Source organism: Cupressus sempervirens, chromosome 3, assembly GCF_028749045.1.
Source record: "Cupressus sempervirens isolate cs-2001-9-10 chromosome 3, ASM2874904v1, whole genome shotgun sequence".
NCBI classification, from domain to species: Eukaryota; Viridiplantae; Streptophyta; class Pinopsida; order Cupressales; family Cupressaceae; genus Cupressus; species Cupressus sempervirens.
The window spans coordinates 106,675,314-106,696,090 of record NC_143120.1 but is presented as its reverse complement, the minus strand read 5'-3'; the positions used below and the strand labels follow the sequence as shown (position 1 = coordinate 106,696,090).

Below are 20,777 nucleotides of genomic sequence, written 5' to 3'. Positions count from 1 at the left end.
AGATCAAGCAGAGGAAGTGTAAGGTGCAAGAGAAAGAGTGTGAATCAACCAAATAGAGATCAGAAGGAAGAAGACAGAGCAGAACAAGGATATGATAAAACAAAGGTAGTGTTAAACCTAAAAAAAATCATTTGATTATTACTTTCTTACCATTGTAGCAAAATATATCTTAAGCAAGTACAAGTCTATGAAATCCTATATGGTACATTGATTAGTGATTTTTTAAGTCCTTTAATGTAGGCCACTCTTTAGAAATGTCAAGGAGTGATAAGGTGTAGATGATCTTTGGTTAAAATCCTCTAACTAGATCACACTAAAAATGTACATCTAAACCTTTTACAAGGTTGGCTCCTAGTAGAGCTCACTTCAGAAGAGTGAATTATTTTGGTTGTCGGTTGTAGGTGGTTTTTCCATCTACAACGTTTCCACATTAAAAATCATGTGTTTATTTGTGTGATTGCTTACATGTTGCAAAGTTTATTTCAAGTTTTATGTTTTATGTTTCAACTCAATATAGGTTAAATTATTATTCAGATACTCAATATCTAGTCTTAAACAACGAGTTAATAGTTTGAAGTAAAATGGTTATATAAGTGAAAGATGAGATGTTGAATGTGGTTAATGAGTCGTCAGAAAGATGGTTCCAAGTTTGTCACAGTGGTCTAAGTATTTTCCTATTTTGATGTTTTTTAATGGCGTTATTTACTGTCAAACTCCAAAGTTCTATTTTGCACTCTAGGAGACATATCTTGAGCATCTGGTCTTCAATTTGAGAATTCTTTATATCATTGGAAAGGACTTTATATATTCTTTCCAGTGATGTTGGTTATTTTTCCAGATTCTGCTCTAGGCACATTCCATCTAGTTTTTTGTATATTTGCATTATGGTGGATATCTTGATTGTTTCAAGTTAGGGGATCAATTTTGTTGCTTTAGATGATTTATCATGGGCTCTAGTATTTTTTGTATCAACCTTATGTCTCTTTTGGTCTTTGTAGACATCTATTGTGTGCATTTTTTGCAAACACATTGAGATAAATTGCCATATTTTATTTGTATTTTTGTTAGTTGTTTTCCCTTCTCATTTGAGTAGTGTCATCTAAAGACACTTGTGAAAATTATTGTATTATTGGGATGCACCATAGCTTGCATCTTATTGTATATGCACTACTCTAATTAACTTGCCATGAAGGTTGATGTTTTGCCTTTATTTGCCATCTTCCTTTGTCAGTGATTTCTTCTTCTTTGACATTAGCCTCATGACATGTCTAAGATTGATCACCTCAGTACACACATATGTATTCTTTTATGCATCTTGATTGTGGTTCCTTGACATGCATTTCTCTTGGCCCACTTTTCCAATTTCTTGTCACCTCACCCTTGTTTGTATTGGGGGGGTTCTTATGTTGGTTCTTATGCTTCCTTGGTTTGATGAGTGAGCTATGCATTTAGCATTTGTTCCTATGTACTAAGTGGATGTAGTGGTCGGGTACCAATGAATTTTGGTGAGATAAATCATTTACCATATAAACACTATTCTTTTTGTTCCTACATTAGTTGTGGCGTTCCATGTTCAATTGATCAACTCTTTAGGCTTTGGTGTTTCATGCCATATGTATCTTCAATTTTAGTTGTTTTCCTTTGTGTGCCTCCTGATTCGAGTAGTGCCTTTTGAAAGCACTCATGCAAACTATAGTCTTCTCTACCTAGTCAAGTTCTATTTTAGTGGATGTTCTTCAGATCAACAAATACTTTTTGATAGAGTTTTGCAACTTCTACATGCTTTAGTGGTGTTCTCCATGATCATCCTTTTGTTCCTATCTTCTGGGACATTCTCTAGTTTGAAGGCTTCTATAGTCCTTCACTAGCTCTTTCAATATTCTTTCCATCTCTTCTTGGAGTAGGGTTTTTCCCATGTAGTTTTCTTTATTTCTCCTCTTTACAAAGATTTGGTTGTATTTTGGTACCTCATCAAGTCTCGTTGCTAGGATTCAAATTTGCTTTCAGAAGTAGTTCTAGGTTTTTAGCTACACCCTAAGTTTATCTTAAGAGGGGGGTGTTAGAGTAATACGATATATAATTAATTCTTTTATTAACTATTATTATGTAGCCTAGCTAGATGTTTCCCTTTAGGGTTCCTACCTTTTTCCTTTTAGAAGGATGATACTTGTTTAAATCATTCATTATCTCCTAATACATTTTAGTTTTTGAGAGAAATTTGTTTGATCTCCATTCTTGTCTTCTAACAAGATTTTTCATGTAGGTGTTCATGGGTCATAAGATTTGTATTGCTAAAATCTAACATGTTCTTTGCAAATAACTTAGTAGGTGTCTAATCTTAGAGAGGACAAGTGACAAAAAATGAAGGTCAAATCCAACCACATTTTACTAGACTATAATTTTGGGGCTATAATTGCTTTGATTTTCAAGGTCGATGATGGGCATATACCATTCAGTTAAGTTAGCTGATATATAGTTTCAAGGCTTCAATATTTAATGCCTTTTTAAAGTCCTTTAGAGACTGACATTAAATGTATCACCATATTTAGTGGAAAGGTGAATAACTTAGATCAATTCAATTTCACTCTATTTTGCAGAGGTCCATGTCATTGTTGATTTGAATTTGGAGTTTGGGATTTCAATTTTCTTTCAATACCAATAATCAAGTCTAATGGAGAGCTCTCTATTGCAAAGTCGATGGTAGGGAACTTTGTTTCTTGTTTAGAAAATAAATTCTACATTCTCAAGAGTTTCTCCACACATTGTGAAATGCCTGGTAAAAGATTACAATTTTGAGAATGGAGTGGAGGTTAGCAATCTGTTGATGGAGTATGTGTTAGGGGGCCATGGGATGGATCTGTTGGGTAAATTTAGAGGACAATTGGATGAATTGGTTATCAAATCCATAATAAATGATATTCTTTGTGGATTAGATTACATCCATAGGTAGCGAATTGTGCACTATGACATCAAGGGAAGGAATGTTATTGTGGGAGGAACTGACATGGTTAAGCTTGATGAATTTGGATCTACCAGGAGAATAAAGGAAATGGGAGTAATAATTGGTTTAAGAGGCACTTCTCTGTGGATGGCTCTAGGAATGGTGAATTAGGTGGAGTAGGGGGAACCTTTTGATATTTAGTTTGTGGGCTGCACAATGGTGGAAATAACCACTAGAATGTCATCTTCACAACTTCTACTGACCTTGCTCTTGTGAAGTAATCAAAGTTCCATGGTATCTATGAGGAAATGGTGATGGTAAGTTGACATACACAATTGGAAGAACAAGTCACCTGGTTCCACAACCTTCCACAGTCTTTTATGAAGGAGTTGTGAGTCTTCTAGATATAAAAACGTATATTTATTTATTTATTTTTGAATTAAAAAATTAATAAAATCTCATACAAAATTTGAGGTACCCATAAGAAAAAAAGAAGTAATGCTTAGAAATTAATTTTAGAATAAAATAAATCAAATTAGTTCTTAAAGTTTAGAACTTCAACAGATTTTATTGTTTATACTAATTAGACATGGGCAAATGAAAACATTAGTTCTCTCCCTGTATATAGGCAAGGACTAATAATAATTTACTATAATAAATAATAATATTATCTTAAAAATAAGTTAAAAAAATCTTCTCAAATAACAGATTCCAATTTATTTTACAAGAGAATAAAGCATAAATTGAATCAACACATATTGTTAATAAAAAAAAAGAACAAGAAAGTATTAAAAATCTCAAGATTTAAATGAAATCATAATAGAAAATTTTCCCATATTGCCTAAATTTTAAGAATGATAAGATAAATTAATTTCCTAAATTTTTTAATAAACAAGTTGTATCTATACTTTAGTAAATACTTTTTTATATAGAAAAATTTTTAATTTCGGTTTCTAAAATTTGTTATAATTAATATGTCATTAAGTATATGTTGATAATTTGATGTCTTTGCAAAACTAATAAATGGTGCACATCTAATTCTGTTTTCATCATTCGAAAGAATTGTTTCTACAATACCATTGAAAGTTCATATTTGAATGTAAAAAATGAGTTCTAACTAGTTTCCAATTATAACTTTTGAAAATAGGGTAGGGTTTTTATTTAATATTTTATATGAATCTCATTAGAGCAATGCTCTTGAGCTAGAAGCACAACTACAAACAACTTCATGGAGAGAACTACTGACATGATATACATTAATGTACAAGAGCACAAACATGTAGGTGCAAATATCCGAGCTAAAAAATTGCCTAATAATTAATTGATTAATTAGTGATTACCTAAGTAAACTTAAGTAACAATAAATTAAGGAAAAACTATCAATTACTCCAACAATCTCTCTTAAGTTCAACCTAGGGAGAAGAATTATTATGCAAGATGAAAGATGGGTCCTAGTTACACACTATTTTAGGTGCACAAATGCAAAGAAAATGCTCACTACTGAGAAAAGGAGAAAACAACAAGGGAGAAAACAAAGAAACAAGATGATGAATGAACGATGCACAAAGGACTCAATCATAACCCCAAAGGACTACATACACCATGAATATATAATCAAGTATCGCTCAATAGGAAGGAAAATTAGATAGAAGATTCACCTACCTCCCCCATAATGAAGAAGCTCCAATTTCAATAAAAATTACCTACAAATAAAGAAAACTTTTTAGATGTCTCCAAGCACAAATAATTTATCACATAACCATAATAAAAATAAAACCAATAAATGTGAAGAATCAAGTGAAGACGGGAACACTTCAACATCAATATCCGAAAAAAATGATGCGATAATAATTATGTGCTAAAACTATCATCAAAGAGGAGATAAATCCATACTCTGAAGTTTGAAGCAAAATGTGAAGCCAAGCTGAATAGACCAACAATGTAACCATCCTGAAATCAAAAGTCAAAAGAACTTTTTTGGGTTGAAGTTTAAGAATCCATGTTGATTGTCAACTCAAACATAGCAGTTAATGGGGGAGTTAGGGAAAAATAATGATCATCATCGATAAAATCAAAGCTATACACTCTACGTAGATGATCAAACATACCAACTACAATGAGATCACCATTCTCTCATTAAATGTACATTATCTCTAAAATGAACTCCAACACATTGCCCTCCCATGTTACTTGATAATCTGAAAGAAATCTGTGTACAATTTTAGGAACACAAACAACATTGGTCACTATTCCAACACCCAAATCACCATCACCTATTGAAACACCATTCACAAGTTAATTACTTGATATCAAGTGCTAAACATATGGAGAGTCACGATGAGAACCTAAATTCATGTAATTAGGGGAATACACAATGTGTTTTGGTGCTCCTAAATCAAGAACTCAACCAACATTTATGGGTGCACGAGTTGTGATCAAGGCATGGCAAAGAAGCTGAGGTGGGATTTCATGAGGTGGAACTTCAAAATCTAGCTTCAAGGAGTAGGAGATCCCATGAAGTTGAAATCAAATTATTTAGAAAATAGTTGGAACCATTTTTTGAAGAATAGTAGCCCTTACTTTGTAAGGTTGTAAATATGAATGGGTGGGAAAGGATGAGGCTTGGATTTGTTCTACCAGTTTAGGCTTTTTTCTTTACCACTTGTCAAATGAGATTAAATTATTTTTTATTAACAATTTTTTTATTTTCTACATTTATTTACCATCCTAAATGGAATATGCTAAATGATAAAGCAACTTCAATAAACTTAAGATCTTAAACTTCTTTTTTTTGGTTATTGTGCCAGAGGGATTTTCGCCACCCAACCCGCCCTACCTTGGTCTTACTTGCTACCAAGTTGGGTTTAAAAAGGGGCAAGTTGGGGTGAGACTAATCATCTCAAGATGTACCAAGCAACCCATACACTAGGTGCACTACGTGAGTTCGAGGTTAAAACTCAAGACCATTTGTGGACAATTCAAAAAATGAAACCAACTCCACTACCCATAAGGATTAAGAGTTCAAAATTTCAAACTTGAATTGTAAAAGGATCACACCCTATATAAGGATAGCTCCAATATTAAACTAATTTTCAGGTAGAGGCAAATCAAGATTTCATGGGTTATGGCACTAAAGATTCTTCAACAAAGTGAGGTTCACTTCAATAGATAATAATTGAATGAAGGAATTTTATTGACGTCTATGAGACCAATGGTCTAAGGGACCAAGAGAAAATCAACTTATATGTTTGCAACAAATTTTCCAAGTTGACCCTACGGATACACATTAAGAAAGTAGCCATTTTGTGTAATCACATCTCTTCAAAAAGTTCATTCATACTATTCACCTATAAGTTGTAATCACATTGCATGCGAATACCTTCATAAGTTGCACACTCTATGATAAAATGCCACTATATTTTAACCATTCCTTTTTTGTAAAAGTTATAGGCTCTTTCCTCCCAACCCTCTTTCGGAACACTCCATCTACTTGTTTCACATCTCAAATGGTGAGAGTTGGTACTAATTTGGGAGCTATCCTAAGTTGGGAGCTATGATTTTGATCTTTCCTTTAATTATGAATCTTAAATATTATTTATCATCATGTTCCCATGCGTGGTTGAACTCTTGAGATTTGTTTTCTACCTATTTGAATTGTGTACATGACAATCTTGAATTTCTGTGACACCCACTTTTCATCTCAATGTTAATGTTTGGGCACTTTCGAATATTTATATTCCATTTGTTCAACCACTTGCTTTTTTTGTTTCTTCTATTTATTATTATTATTTTTTCCCTATGATCCAATTCCTCTTCAATCAACATCTTAAGTTAGTGATGCTTATATATATTTCCCACATTTTGAAAATAGTTTAACAAGCGAATGAATACCTCAATCAAAAATATACTCGTCTTTGCTAAGAGGATTTTATAAAGGACTCCCATTTTTGAATTCTTTCTATTTACCACTATTTATGATTTGATATGTTACTCTCCCAAACCTCACAATCCAAGAACCATGGAAAGTCTAAAGTGAATTTTCATCCTCATCTAAAAGCGTTGGATTATAAACAAGTTTAAAATAAAGAAGCACCATATCATATGATATCATGTTAAATGAAGTTGGGGCTGCACCTATTGAGGCAAATGCTATGAGTTATCTCATTAGTTATCTAAAAAGGACTAAAAAATGTGTGAAGGCAGATAGCCTAAAGTGGTATTTAATGATACATTATGCAAACGTAAAAAGACATGGATGTAACAAAACATCAAGTGGACGAGCAAATGAAATATTCATTTCAATAGGTGTCCCACAAATAGTAAAGAAATAAAGAAACATGTTCTGCAAATAATAAAGAAATACAAATCTTTGTTATGGAGAAATTCTATAAGAGAAATTGGGGAAACGAACTTGGAAGAAAAAAATCCTATTATATCAACGAGTTCAACCTCACATGTAATCAACTTCAAAAGACATACATTGGGGCCAACATTTCTTGGAGAACTAAAAGTCTTATTGCACAACTCAGATCCACTTCTCATTAAAAGAATCTTGGGAAGAAAGAGTTTGCACGCTTTGCATCTTTGGAAAGATGAAAATTGAGCAACACTTTATGTTAGAATGTGAGGGGTACAAGGATATCAGGTTTAAATTTGTGGATATTCTATCTCACACTGTTGACACAACTTATTCATCAAAAAGAACATTTGAGAAATTAGGCGAGTCTATCATCCCCTTGCACAAAAGTAAATAAAAATAAATCATCAATCTTAGGAGGTTAAAAATCATACATCTTCATATTCAATTTCTTAACCCAGCTTTCATCGTCGCTCAATTCTTGGTCTGCATGTCTTCGTCTATACTTGAGAACAAAGATGAGTGGAGGCGGCGATATTTCGGGATATTATAAATTTGAACTATTTGAAAGCATCCATTTTTGAGTGAAGGGAATGAGAACCATGGCGTTCTCGACACACTCTGTAGACGTTCTCCGTTGCAGTCAACAAAAACGGTAAAATATTGTCATCGAGCTCCTGTTTGGACGATCAAAACGAAATAAATTACAAATGTTTACCGCCCATCTAAGAAAATCATGTATTCGAAATCTTCTGAAGCCCTCAAGCAATGGATTCAAAATCTACAGGGCCACGGAACTTAAATCTCAGAAGCCCAGCTGCCCAACACAATCAAAACTCCCACATAAACCTCATATTGACGACTGTGACCATGTGGGCATTTTCAATTCTCCCTCGAAACTTTTATTCCCGAATACCCAATTCAGAAATTTGTCTTCCGAAAGAGACACTGATGAATCCGAATATTACTACAACAGAGACACGAAGGAGCCTCCTAAGCTGTTTGTAGTGCAGCCTCGTTTCCGCTCTGAATGTGTTTTGCAGGCCAAGCTTCTCGAAGCCATCAATCTTGCAGATTCATTGGAGGAACAGAGGGAAGAAGGATGTGGCAGCAAAACCTTTGTAAGAAAGCAAACACCTCATTTGATAGTGCAAAATCCAGGGCTACGATCAACAAAATCCCATGCAGGTATGGCGCTTCACGATTTCCTGTAAGATTATTTTCTGGCACTTTGGTGTTTTGTGACAAAGCATTGATACTGTATGATTGATTAGGCCGATCGGAAAGTTCTATACCAATTAATAATAGTTTAGTCTCATCCTATTCATTAATTTTCCACGAGCCAGGGCCTTTTTAATTTGACTTTTCTCGCTCATTGATTTTTCAGATGCTGGAATATGATTTTAGTAATTTTAAGAAGCTTGCGAGTGCATGATTCTATGGACACTAACTGATATTGTCTGTTTAAATTGCATTGTGCAATGGAGGGCATATGTGTGTTCCATACCAGGCAGTTGAGAAATATTTGGTGTCTTCAATTTGGTTTTGGTCTTGGGTTGCATGACTTAGAGATTTTGTAGATATCGTGTTTTGCAGTGTTCGATCATTGGTCTCTAGAATTTAGAGTGTGTTGCTGTCGATGAGTTTTCTGATCGCTGTTTTTGTTGATCGTAGATGCATACTTTGGCCCGGGAACAGTTGAGACCATCAAGATGCATGTAAATGCAATTGATGCGGAGGTAATTCTGTGCTCTTGCTGGTTAGTTCTTTATTGTTTGTTACTGAGCAGAGAAAGTGTTGGGTTAGTTTGTGACAAATTCTTGGAATTGTGAAAATACTATTGCAGTCATTTTCTATTTTAAAAAGATTATTTAACTGTTGAAAATTAATTCACAGCTAATATTGAAAGATAGCACAAGTGCAACTTCACTAATAAAATGGAAAGAAATATGCAATGCAATAACATGATTTTTTTTTGACAAATCGTCCCTGGAAAAACCCCTAAGGGAAAACCAGTTTGTAGATGAGAAATATATTAAACTTCAGCAAATTAAGAGTTACAAAATTCTTTGCCTCTTCTTCACAAGACTTTGACAATCTCTCAATTACTCCTATTGATATTATCCCATTGCTATCCCGAACTCTATCAATGCACCCTTGCTAACACTGCAAGACTATTTGTTATCATGGCAAATGCTTCTCAAGCTCGTGTTCTTCAAAAACCAAAGGCCGAGATTGATTCTCAATCAATGGTTGAGGTTAAAAACAACCCAACAACCAATAAAAAAATTGGTTGCAAGGTGTCACTAGGGAAATCAAACAATTAATTAAATAGTTGTCTCCACCTTAAAAAATACTATTTTAGAAACAATTATTTACTATTTTTTAGCAAATAGACAAACAATTGTCCAAGTTAACTAAAACTAACACTCTCTCTTACAAGGAAGTTGTTTTGCATTACACCCAACTAATCTTTGAAGAAGATGATTTTTGCCTTCCCCAATGCTTTAGTCAAAATGTCTGCTACTTGCTCCTCTGTAGGTATGTACTATAGCTGAATAATCCTCCATTGTACCCAATCTCAGATGAAGTGATATCTGATGTCTATACGTTTAGACCTAGCATGAAACACAAGATTCTCAAGCAACTTAATTCAACTCTTGTTGTTGCAGTGTATCACAATAGTCTCAACCCTCTGACCAAACAAGGCCACTAGCAACGTCTGAAGCCATATAGCTTCACATGTTGCCATGCTAGCTGCTATGTGTTCTGCTTCTGCTGAACTTAGAGCCACATACTTCTGCTTTTTACTAAACCAAGAGACAACTCCTGATCCCAAATTGAAGAAACACCTTGAAGTGCTCCTCTTGTCTGTTGTACTTCCTGCTCAATCTGCATTAGTATAGCCTATCAATTTGATTTTCACCTCGAACATATCTGATCCCATACTCAATTGTACCACGCAGGTCACATAACACATGCTTAACTGCTGTCGAGTGCACTTTCTTTGGCTCAATCACGAACTGACTGAAAGAGTTTACTACAAACGCTATATCTGGCTTGGTGTTGACCAGATATATGAGTGAACCAATCAACTGCTTATATAAGGTGGGATCTACATCCCTCTCCTTGGATGTATCTACATTCCTCCAATTTGCGATCATAGGTGTAGACATGGCTTTGTAATCCTCCATCTTGAACCTCTTCAAGATTTCGATGCAATATTTCCCTTGACCAAGGAAAATCTCTCCATCTATCTACCACACCTCCATGCCTAGAAAGTAGTGCACAACCAAATCCTTCATCTCAAACTCTTTTGCAAGGTCCCTCTTGCAATCCTCTGTGAGCCCTAGTGAACATGTAAGAAACAAGTCGTCCACATATAGAATGAGAACTTCACCCCCAACCACCAAGTAGTAGAGGTTAGCATTTGCATGGCTCTTCACAAAGCTCTTTTCTTGCAAGTGTGTATCAATGCGCTCATACCATGCGCTGGGAGCTTGCTTGAGTCCGTACAAGGCTCTCTTCAATCTGCACATGTGGGTCTATTTGCTATGTGCTACAAAGCCTTCTGGCTGTTCCATGTATACCTCCTCCTTCAATTCACCATTAAGGAATGCTATCTTGACATCCATTTGATGGATTTGCCGTCCCATTTGTGCTACAAATAAGATCACAGTTCGAATAGAAGTATACCTGGCCACTGGAGCGAATGTCTCTTTATAGCCTATTCCCTCCTTTTGAGAGAACCCCTTTGACATGAATCTTGCCTTGTATTTCTCGATGCTACCATTTGCACCATGCTTTATCTTATAAATCCAATGTGATCCAACTACTACCCTATTTGTTGGTCTGGGCACCACCTCCCACACATCATTCTGCATTATTGAGGTACATTCCTCAACCATAGCATCTTGCTATACCTGATGTTGTGTAGCCTTTTGATAGCAAGAAGGCTCACTATCTACCCACTGACTGACTAATGCCACATAATCATTAAACTTGGCTGGTTGTCTTCTCTATCTCATACTCTTCCTAGGAGCTCCCACAAACTCCTGATTATCCCTTTGTGTCTCTTTGACCTCACAGTTCCTTTTGCCAATTATAGAGGATGAAATATCAACCTATATGTCTTCTTGATGCATTTCCTGCTGCACTAGTTGCTCCATTTTCTGTGAATCCTTACACCCTGAGCCTATGCTTGTACTAGTAACTATACTTGAGCTTTGTCGCCCTTGACTTGGTTGAGTTATCCTTAGAGCTTTTATTGGCTGCAACCCATTGCAATCATCTGCTGACAAATCTCAAGACCTTCTAAATGCCTTGTCCTCCATGAACTTGACATCATGTTGTGACTATAATTCATGTGGTCACTAGAATAAATATCTTATATGCCTTGGAGGTTTCACTGTACCCGACAAAGTACCCCCTCTATAGTTTGATCAAACTTGGTATTTGTATCACTTGGAATATGACAATATGCCAAACTTCCAAATATCTTGAAGTGACCAACATTTGGCTTCTTGCTTGTGAAGGCTTCCTCTAGTGTCATCTTTCCTAGTACCTTGTGTGGAACCCTATTCTGAATGTATATTGCTGTTCTATACGTCTCTGCCCATAAGTAACGAGGCATGTCCTGGTCATGTAGCATAGCCCTTGCTGCCTCCATTCTGCTGTGGATTGTGAGGTACAATCCACTCTCCCTTGATTCCTTCCTTGGTACAAAACTCTTGGAAGTCATTTCCTTTGTGCTCATCTCCATTAGCTGACCGAAGAACCTTTATCTTCCCGTTGAGCTCTCCACAAGAGCCTTGAACTCTTGGAAGTGACTGAAAATCTTATCCTTGGTCTTCAAAAAGTATATCCAAGTCTTCCTGGAGAAATCATCAATAAAAGTAACATAGTACTCATATCCTCTAAGAGACTTTGTCAACATTGGTCCACATACATCTGAATATACTAGATCAAGAACACCCTTAGATCTGCTGTCACTCCTTGAATAAATGCTTTCACAAACTTTGCCAACACACATCCCTTGCATACATCATCATGCTCTCTGCTCACCTCTAGAACTCTTGTCACTGTCTCACGAAGCAATTTAAGTGCTCCATGATGAATATGGCCCATCCTGCTATGCCATAGCTCTCCAAGATCTCTAAGATTATTGTTGCTCATGAGTGCCTCAGGAGTATCAAATTGCAACCTTCAAATGCAATCACTCCTAACTCCAATAATTATGGGTGATTTCCAGTCCTTATGCTTGATCAACACGTGCCCCTCTAAAGAGTACATTATACCCTTTATGTTGAAGGATAGATACAAAAATCAAATTCATACCTAAGCTTGACACATGCAACACATCGTGGAGTGGAATTATCTTTCCATTCTTCATCTGAAACTGAATGGTCCCTTTCCCAATTGGGTTGAGTTTGGCAAGTTCCCCATAGAAATCTGGATACTAGTGTTCTTATAACTGGAGAAGTATTCTCTAATTCTCGTCATATGAAATGGCGCCCCACTATCTATATGCCAAACACACTGTGAGGTTGAGCTAACCGTACGAGCAATGAGTGCAAATTCATCTTCCATTCTACTAGAGAGCTCTTCTGCACTTGCTGAAGGTGCCACCTGCTTCTTTACCTTCTTTTCATTCTTCTTCCTTTTCTGGGCAATCACTAACATAGTGACCATACTTGTGACAACCAAAGCACTTGATCTTTGACAGGTCCTTCTTCTTCTCAATTTGTGAATTTGATCATTTGCTCAACCCTTCTTTGTTTTCCCTTTTACCACTAGGGCAATGTTTTCCTGTTCCACCTCACTTTTCTGACTCTTGTTGGCCCCATTGACAAGACTTAGTGTAAACTCCTCTTGAGCGAAATCACTCCATAGTCGATCCCACTCAGTAAGGTGTCTCGTCCACCTTAACAAATATTGTTTTAGAAACAATTATTTACTATTGTTTAGCAAATGGACAAACAACTGCCCATGATAACTAAAACTAACAGGAATGCCATAGATAGCAATGCTTATTTTGGTGCAGTTTTGATGGCATCCATCCATTCTAATTTCAATTACATTTGTATTTCTATATTTCCTTATTGCGCTTTTGTATTTTGCAGTATATCTGAAACAGTAAGCACTTTTTCATCCGTATTTGAACCATATCGATTTGGGTAATCTGGGTAATCTCCCTTTCATGTGAAATTCATTGTTAGTAGTCGAAGTTATCTCTGCCATCATTTGTTACTGCTTCAAATTTCTTCCCATTTCCTAGACTGAAAAGATTAGCCTTTTATCTGAATTCACAAAGAAAATTTTCAATGTTAGAAGGTTTTCCCTTAATAGTCTCCATACACAGGCATTACACTTTCCTTGAGGCTGAACAGAAATAACTTGACTTTCACATTAACTATTAAGACGATAAGATTACAACCAGACATCATATATGCTTTGTGGTGTTATGATGGAGGAAAGCAAAAATATCCTTATAAACAATATTTTCCATAATTTCTTATAAACAAATACATGATTGAATTTCATCTGTCCTGTCAATAGGCTATTTTAGTGAATATAACTTCTTTGTTGATTACAGATGAGAAGAAGATTCCAAAGGATCCATGTTTCCTCTCCATCTTGTTTGTAATTGGATTTGAAAATCATTAATTAGATTTGTATGTTTAATGAATGTTTTGTTTCCTCTTCTCATAGTATGACACATAGCAGCAAAAGCCATTTGAGGAAAAAAATTGGCAAACTAAAAATATGAGATCTTTTGGGAAAATTGGAAAAAATCAGGTTTTAACAAAACTGAAACAATTGTAGAAAAAAGAGGAAAAAAATATTTAAAAATCTATATTTTAAGGGCATTTTTATAGCATAGAGATATAAAGAGCAAACAAAATAAAGAGTTTAATCTTATGCATTATAGAAAAACAGGGTTTTGTTGTTTATATTATATCACTGGTTACATTGCATTGTACAAAGCATACTTTCGCAGTACATAAATAATAACGAGATGGTTATAGTTGATGAAATTTCAATAATGATATATGTTGTAAAAACAAGAAATAATCTAAGTGTGAAGTTCAATAAAATCAAATATAGCCAATGACTTTTGCTACTACAAACAGGGCTATCCCAGAGAGCTGCAGTTTCTGATGATGAAACTCATAGTTCAGAGCCTCTCCTAAGTTGTTCAACCTCATGAATATCCAACTTCACCTCTGAGATCCAAAATACTTAGGCTGAAGAAAGTCATTAAAAAACAGCTCTCCTTTCTTGAGCAGACATCAGGAGTTACAAAACAGGAATCAACTGTTCATATTTGTGGCTTACGATTTTTAGAACGGTGTGAAGAGAACCATATTAAGAGTGTGAAAGGGAAATCATATGACAAATGAAGCAATTGCAAACATGTACTTAATAGTTTTTGAGTGAAATAGATAGCTTAGGATAGAGTGATATAAAATGCTTTTGAAACAAAATCTTACATCTCAAAGGACCATAAATGATGTTGAAATGTTCTTATTGATAACTATATGAGCAGATTTGCAAAACAGTAAAGCAAGTACTTGCTGAATATTTTTTCATTAAATAAAAAAGATCTGCTACTAAAAAAGAAGAAAACAAATATTTGAGCAAAACTGTTAATTATTCAAGAAAAAAATCCCTTGATTTTGAGTATGTAGATGATGGAGTTAATGGCAATAATGGACTTTGAGTTGAGAATTCAAGAGATTACAAGTACAAGTTTGAATAAATAATCAAAGCATGTGAAACATTCCTTTTTAATGGGATAGTCGTTATTGAAATCAATGTAGATCATTAAAGAGAAAATTTATGAGGCCTACTTCTTGAGGGATTAAGATAAGCCCAGAAGACTAGGGCATGACTTCTTTGAAGACATGTATTAGTTGTATGTCATTTCGCTGACATGAAAAAGATTTAAGTTGTTAACACTGACTAAAGAAGGAAAGACATCGATACAATATGAACAAAGCATGATTCGTTGATACAATGCAGCACTAACAAATTCCAAATATGCAATAATTAATTTAGTGTTTAATACCCTAAGTGAGGCAATTAAGGAGGGAGCCTGTAATGCCCCCTTTCTAGCACTTATTGCATGATTTCGTTGTTCGCCTATTTCACCATGGTCCCGTAGGCTAACTAGGACATTTAAGAGGCCCTTTGACCTAGGTAGTTTCAGTTGCATATCATTTTGAGGAGTTTAGAGGTAGCTTTGGGCATACCTACTATTTATTATAAGTCATTTGGGCATGATTAGAACCTTCAGTGATGTGGTCATATCAGTGGTAAATGTTTAATATTGATAGAAGAATTACATTATCATTGCTGTGATTGATTATTAATAAAGTTAGTTTATTAAGTTAAATTTAAATATTTAACGTTATTATTGCTAAGACTATAGTTATGTGGGAAATATTTAAATAAAAAGGTTCCCTTTTATTTTATAACACATCAGAGACACAACTTTTAAAAAGGGTGTACTATTTATTTATCCCACATTAGAAAAGTGAGTGTATGAGCTCTTGTGGGAGTGTTATAAGAGAGATTCGAGAGCTCTCTTTTGAGTATGCTGGAAATTATATGAAATTGATGAAATATTGGAGAAATCTTCTTCAAGGGTGTAACGCCCCGCCAAGGGATCCAAAAGAATTAACCTAAAGTTTCACTAAGTTTGCTAAACATTTTTTATTTTATTTTAAAAGTAAGAAAGTATAACATACACATCAAACACATAGTAGCGGAAGCAATAACATGTAATCATCGACAAACATACATTGCAAGTTACATTTCTTAAGGATCCCAAGACGTTGAGTCACGTTTAAATTTAATTAATTCTAAGTCTAACAACTATCACATACATATGAAAGAATAAATAGAAAGTCCCATTGTCTATAATATACATTTGTTTCGAATGCCTCTTGGCAAATTAATTCGGAATGCTCAATCATCCACTGTACAAGTCACAGGGTATGAAAGGCTTAAAAGAATATACATATGTAAAAATAGAAATGCATCAACCTCTACGAATCCATGATACAAAGTACAGTAAAAATATATGAAACTATTCACCATACATGATACATCCATACATCCATAATGATAAAACATCTATCATAAAATCTAACCATCCATCATAATAATCCAAGAACATAGTGACAATAAATGCCAATCACGAAAACTCCAGCCACGGTGACCACGAAACGGATCTCAAGGGTAAGAGTAAAAAGCACTACCACCCAACCGCGTGGAACCTAAATGGTCCACTCTCGCCGCGCTGAGGAGATAGTCTCAAGTCCCAAACAAGGTATCAAAACACAAAACACAAGTACTCTCTAAGTCTGGGAAATCCTAAAAGTATACTAACTCAAGGGTTCCAACATAGATAGACATCTAGACCTAGAGGCACCACAAAGACACGTAGGAAACCTAATATGCAAGCGGGAAAGTGTCATCGCAAAAGTCACGTAGAAGTTACCCGAGCAATCCCTTAGGAATCCCGGGTCCCTACTGATTCCTGCAGCCACTAGTATCCTCTCGTACTGACGAGGCATACTACGGAATGCAAGGTCGTAACCAAGCGTTCTCTCTACCCCATCCTAGTTTGTACTAGCACTCAAGGCATGGGAGAGAACATACAATTATCTTGTTAGGTTCATTTTCTCTCATTTAGTGTAAATGTTTTCACTTATTAAAACAACTTACAATGGGTTACTCCAGGCAGCCTCTTAGGGCCCCGATCCCCATTGCAAGCCACTTTCCGACACTACACATAGATAACCTACCCTAGGCTCATGAAATCACGAATCAAAGAATCATAATAAAATCACCTCAGTCCTATACAAGCAACTGAAAAACATCATAAAAGATAAGCCACAAAATTACATCAGTTCTTCATGAGCAACAGATAAGCATCAAATAAATATCATATGATCACGACAGTTCTCTATCAGCAACTGAAGGCATCAATGATAAATCACAAAATCCAATGGTCCTCCAATGAGCAACCAGAAAGTATCCCAATAGTAAATTACAATACTGATCGAAGACTCCAAAATGGTCAAGTCAACACAAGACATCATCAAGAACATAATAAACACTTCAGTCCTCTCAAGCGACCGAAAAGCAATCCAAGTATAACTGATCGAGACTCAAAAATGGTTATCAAATATAACTGATCGAGACTCAAAAATGGTTAAGTTAGGTATCTCAAATACATACACCTCAGCTTCACACAAGGAAATTGGAAAGCAATAACAACTAGTAAATACAATCATGTCATAGAGCACTCCATCACATTACCATGGTCGGGTTAAGAAAGATCGAGACCAAATCATCATGACATCACATTCACAACCCCGAGCCTCTGGTAACAACCTAAACTGGTCAACGCTAAACCAACCCCATAACACTCAAAGCATAGACAATATATAGAAAACATCATAGTCTCACAATTGGTTTTGATTTGAAAACATACAGTTGAGTTAAACAATAAGGTTTCAGTTTTCAGTGTTTATATTCAAGTAAAAAGTTTTATAGTTCAATTTGATTGATAATATACTATTGAGTTAATGTGAGGTTTCCATTTCCAGTTGAATGTATGTTTTAAACAGATAGAACCCATAGTTCACCTTTACAAATTATCCCGTTCCTATCTCCAAATGAAACACCTAATTACCCCTAATTGATTTTAAGTCAAAGTCCTAAAACAATCTAAGGGTAATAATTAAATTATTAATAATACTTGTTGATCTTTAAATATAATAATCTACGCTTCCATTAAAATTAGTGTTATAATATTAAACTTGTTTAAACAAATTTTCGATTTAATTAATCTTAATTAAGTCAAACTTTAAATAAGATTAATTAATGATACATAAAAGAACATATTACATTTATTAATAATTTATTTATTTATAAAACTATTATTAAATAATAATAAAATTTCAATATAATTTAAAATTTAATAAATTTTAAATTAAATAATAATAATATTAATTAAAACAATTTTATTAAAAACGTTTTACAAAAAAATTGATTTATAACAATAAATCGTAATTCGTTTCTTTTAATAAATCATGGCGTTTTTAAAGGCCCGCCGGCCTGCCATCCACCTGCGGCCGCAGGTGTTACTGTTGTTGCGGCAGCATGGGAGTGTGGGGCGTGGGAAGTGGTGGCCCCGCCCCACTCCAAATACATATCATATTTTTTTTTTAACTTTATTTTAATATATACATATAAAATAAATTATGTATGTTTTAAATTAGTTTTATTTAATTTTATTAAAACAATTTTCCTCCAAGGAAAATATATATATATATATATATTTTATTTTATTTTTTATTTTTAAAATTAGAACTTTCAATTTTTACATCCAAAACCCTTACTCAAATAAATCTTAATTTCTTAATCTAGAAAACAAGGGTTCTAGTAACTCTTCCAGTCTCTATGGATACAGAAATTTTTGACGAACAATTAATAAATTCACAATATTGAAAGGTTAAAACTTTCATCACAGAGAATTCGGATTTACAAACCTCAGACACGAAGAAGACAGGAAAGGATAATTGCGTATTTAATGGATAATAAAAAACACAAGACCCTACCTGATCCTGATGCTATTATGCAATCTCCAGGAATTGTAAAAGAATTCGCTCCTCTCAATAACCTTTCTCTGGAAAACTTTCTTGGTATCAGCCTTCTGAAATTCGCTTCCAAAAATTGTCTCCCAAAAATTCCCGTCCAAATTCGTGTGTCCCACAAAAATGAACCCCCAAAGTTGTGATAAGAAGTTTTCTCCTCAAATCGGGGCACTAATTGTGCGTTCACCCGAGAAGACTCTTTGCACCACTGAGTTAACTCCAAATTAACCTTTCTTATCTTTTCTTTTAATTTGCATTCATCTTTTATGCATATTAAGTTGATTTATTAAATAACTTTATTTAATATTCTACTTGACTTCTATTTTAAATTAATTTATTACTTTAATCTCATGTGCACTTCATGAAATTAAAATAACATTATTAATTTCTATTATTTAATCTTTTAATTTAATTCCCATATTTAAACTCATGCTTAGATCATGTGATCTAGAATTATATATCTTTCAACTTTTAATTTATTTTAGAACTTAATTGATAACATATTTAATTAATTTAAATAATAATAATATTTAGCATTTATTTAAAAATGAACTCCAAATATATTATTATTAAATTAAATAAATATTATCCTGTTCTAAATTTATCTTTGAACATTAATTTCCAAATTTAATTCTTTTATTTAATTAATTTCTCAATTAATTAAATATTAAAGATATCATATTAATTCTCTATTAAATTAAATCATTAATTAATCTTTTTAATTAGACTTAATTAATAGAAAACACATCAAGGACTCATAAAGAAACATACGAAAACTCATCATAGAAAAACACATACTAAATCAAAACAAAAAGGGTTATAATCACGAAATTACATCCTTTGATGCATTCGGAGGGTACTTAACTCAGATACTTGGCTAAAGGGTTTAGGATTTGGACTTAAGAGTTTATCTCCCCTCTCTTACCATTGAGACAATGCGAGAGGGTACGCTCATCCTGGCAATTCAGGGAAGTTGATACCCGGTATCTGCAACCTGCATAAAATCCACGCATGTACAAACACAATATTCTAAGCTAAACAGACAATGGCAGGAAGTGGTGCATCGTGTAGATCTCGACTAGCAGGTGACTACGACTCCCTTCCTTAACCACATCAGAAACACCATACATAAATAAAACAAACACGCACACCATACACATGCAGTATGGGGTAAGTATCCATAAGAAAGCACATGTGATAATAAACCATCTAACTAATCATCATCGATAACTGAAAGCATTGAATAATCATCATACATGCATGAAATATAGAGTACCAAGTAATCTCATCATATAATAAACCGAGTGTAAAACAACATCTGATTATCTCTAAAATAATAATACTAATCATCAAACATAAATTGGCCTAAAAGAGTTTGGCAATGATATCAGGAATGTGACTTAGGGGCGGGCACTACAAAGGGTTGGTGTGGACAAAATCCTTTATGAATGACAATCTCTTTGCTGTTGGAAACACAGTCAGGAGATAAATAATTGACTCCACAATAAAAATAAAATCTGAGTATTGAGTTATCTATGATTTCTAGAGTTAGCTAGAGGGTTTGAATTCGCTAATTTGTGCTGGATTGTAGAGTTGAAGTAATTGGCAACAACCTGCTGTTTGCTAAGCATCTATATCATTACTCACATTAAGTCAAAGGCTGCGATTTTAGCTTGAAACCCCAGTAAGAGGTGTCATACCTGCTGGAGTAGGTCTTAAATACTAAGGGCTGGCTGTATAGGGGAGGCCTAAATTAGTCAGCTATAACTCCTTGAAACATGGGCATACCAGTGTGAGAATGATTTCA

The 20,777-nt window shown here is 34.4% G+C and overlaps 1 protein-coding gene across 3 annotated transcripts in view; it reads left to right on the top strand.

Annotated features, from left to right (window-relative positions):
• The first annotated feature begins 7,880 nt into the window (after positions 1-7,880).
• LOC149565002 (GTP-binding protein, HflX) overlaps positions 7,881-20,777 on the top strand; it is a 117,238-nt gene continuing 104,341 nt past the window's right edge. For all 3 annotated transcript variants that reach the window (XM_089818531.1, XM_089818533.1, XM_089818532.1), the window contains exons 1-2: positions 7,881-8,486; positions 8,973-9,037. In XM_089818531.1, coding sequence (XP_089674657.1) covers positions 8,009-8,486; positions 8,973-9,037 — 543 coding nt within the window. In that variant the 5' untranslated portion in view covers positions 7,881-8,008. The remainder of the gene's footprint in view (positions 8,487-8,972; positions 9,038-20,777) is intronic.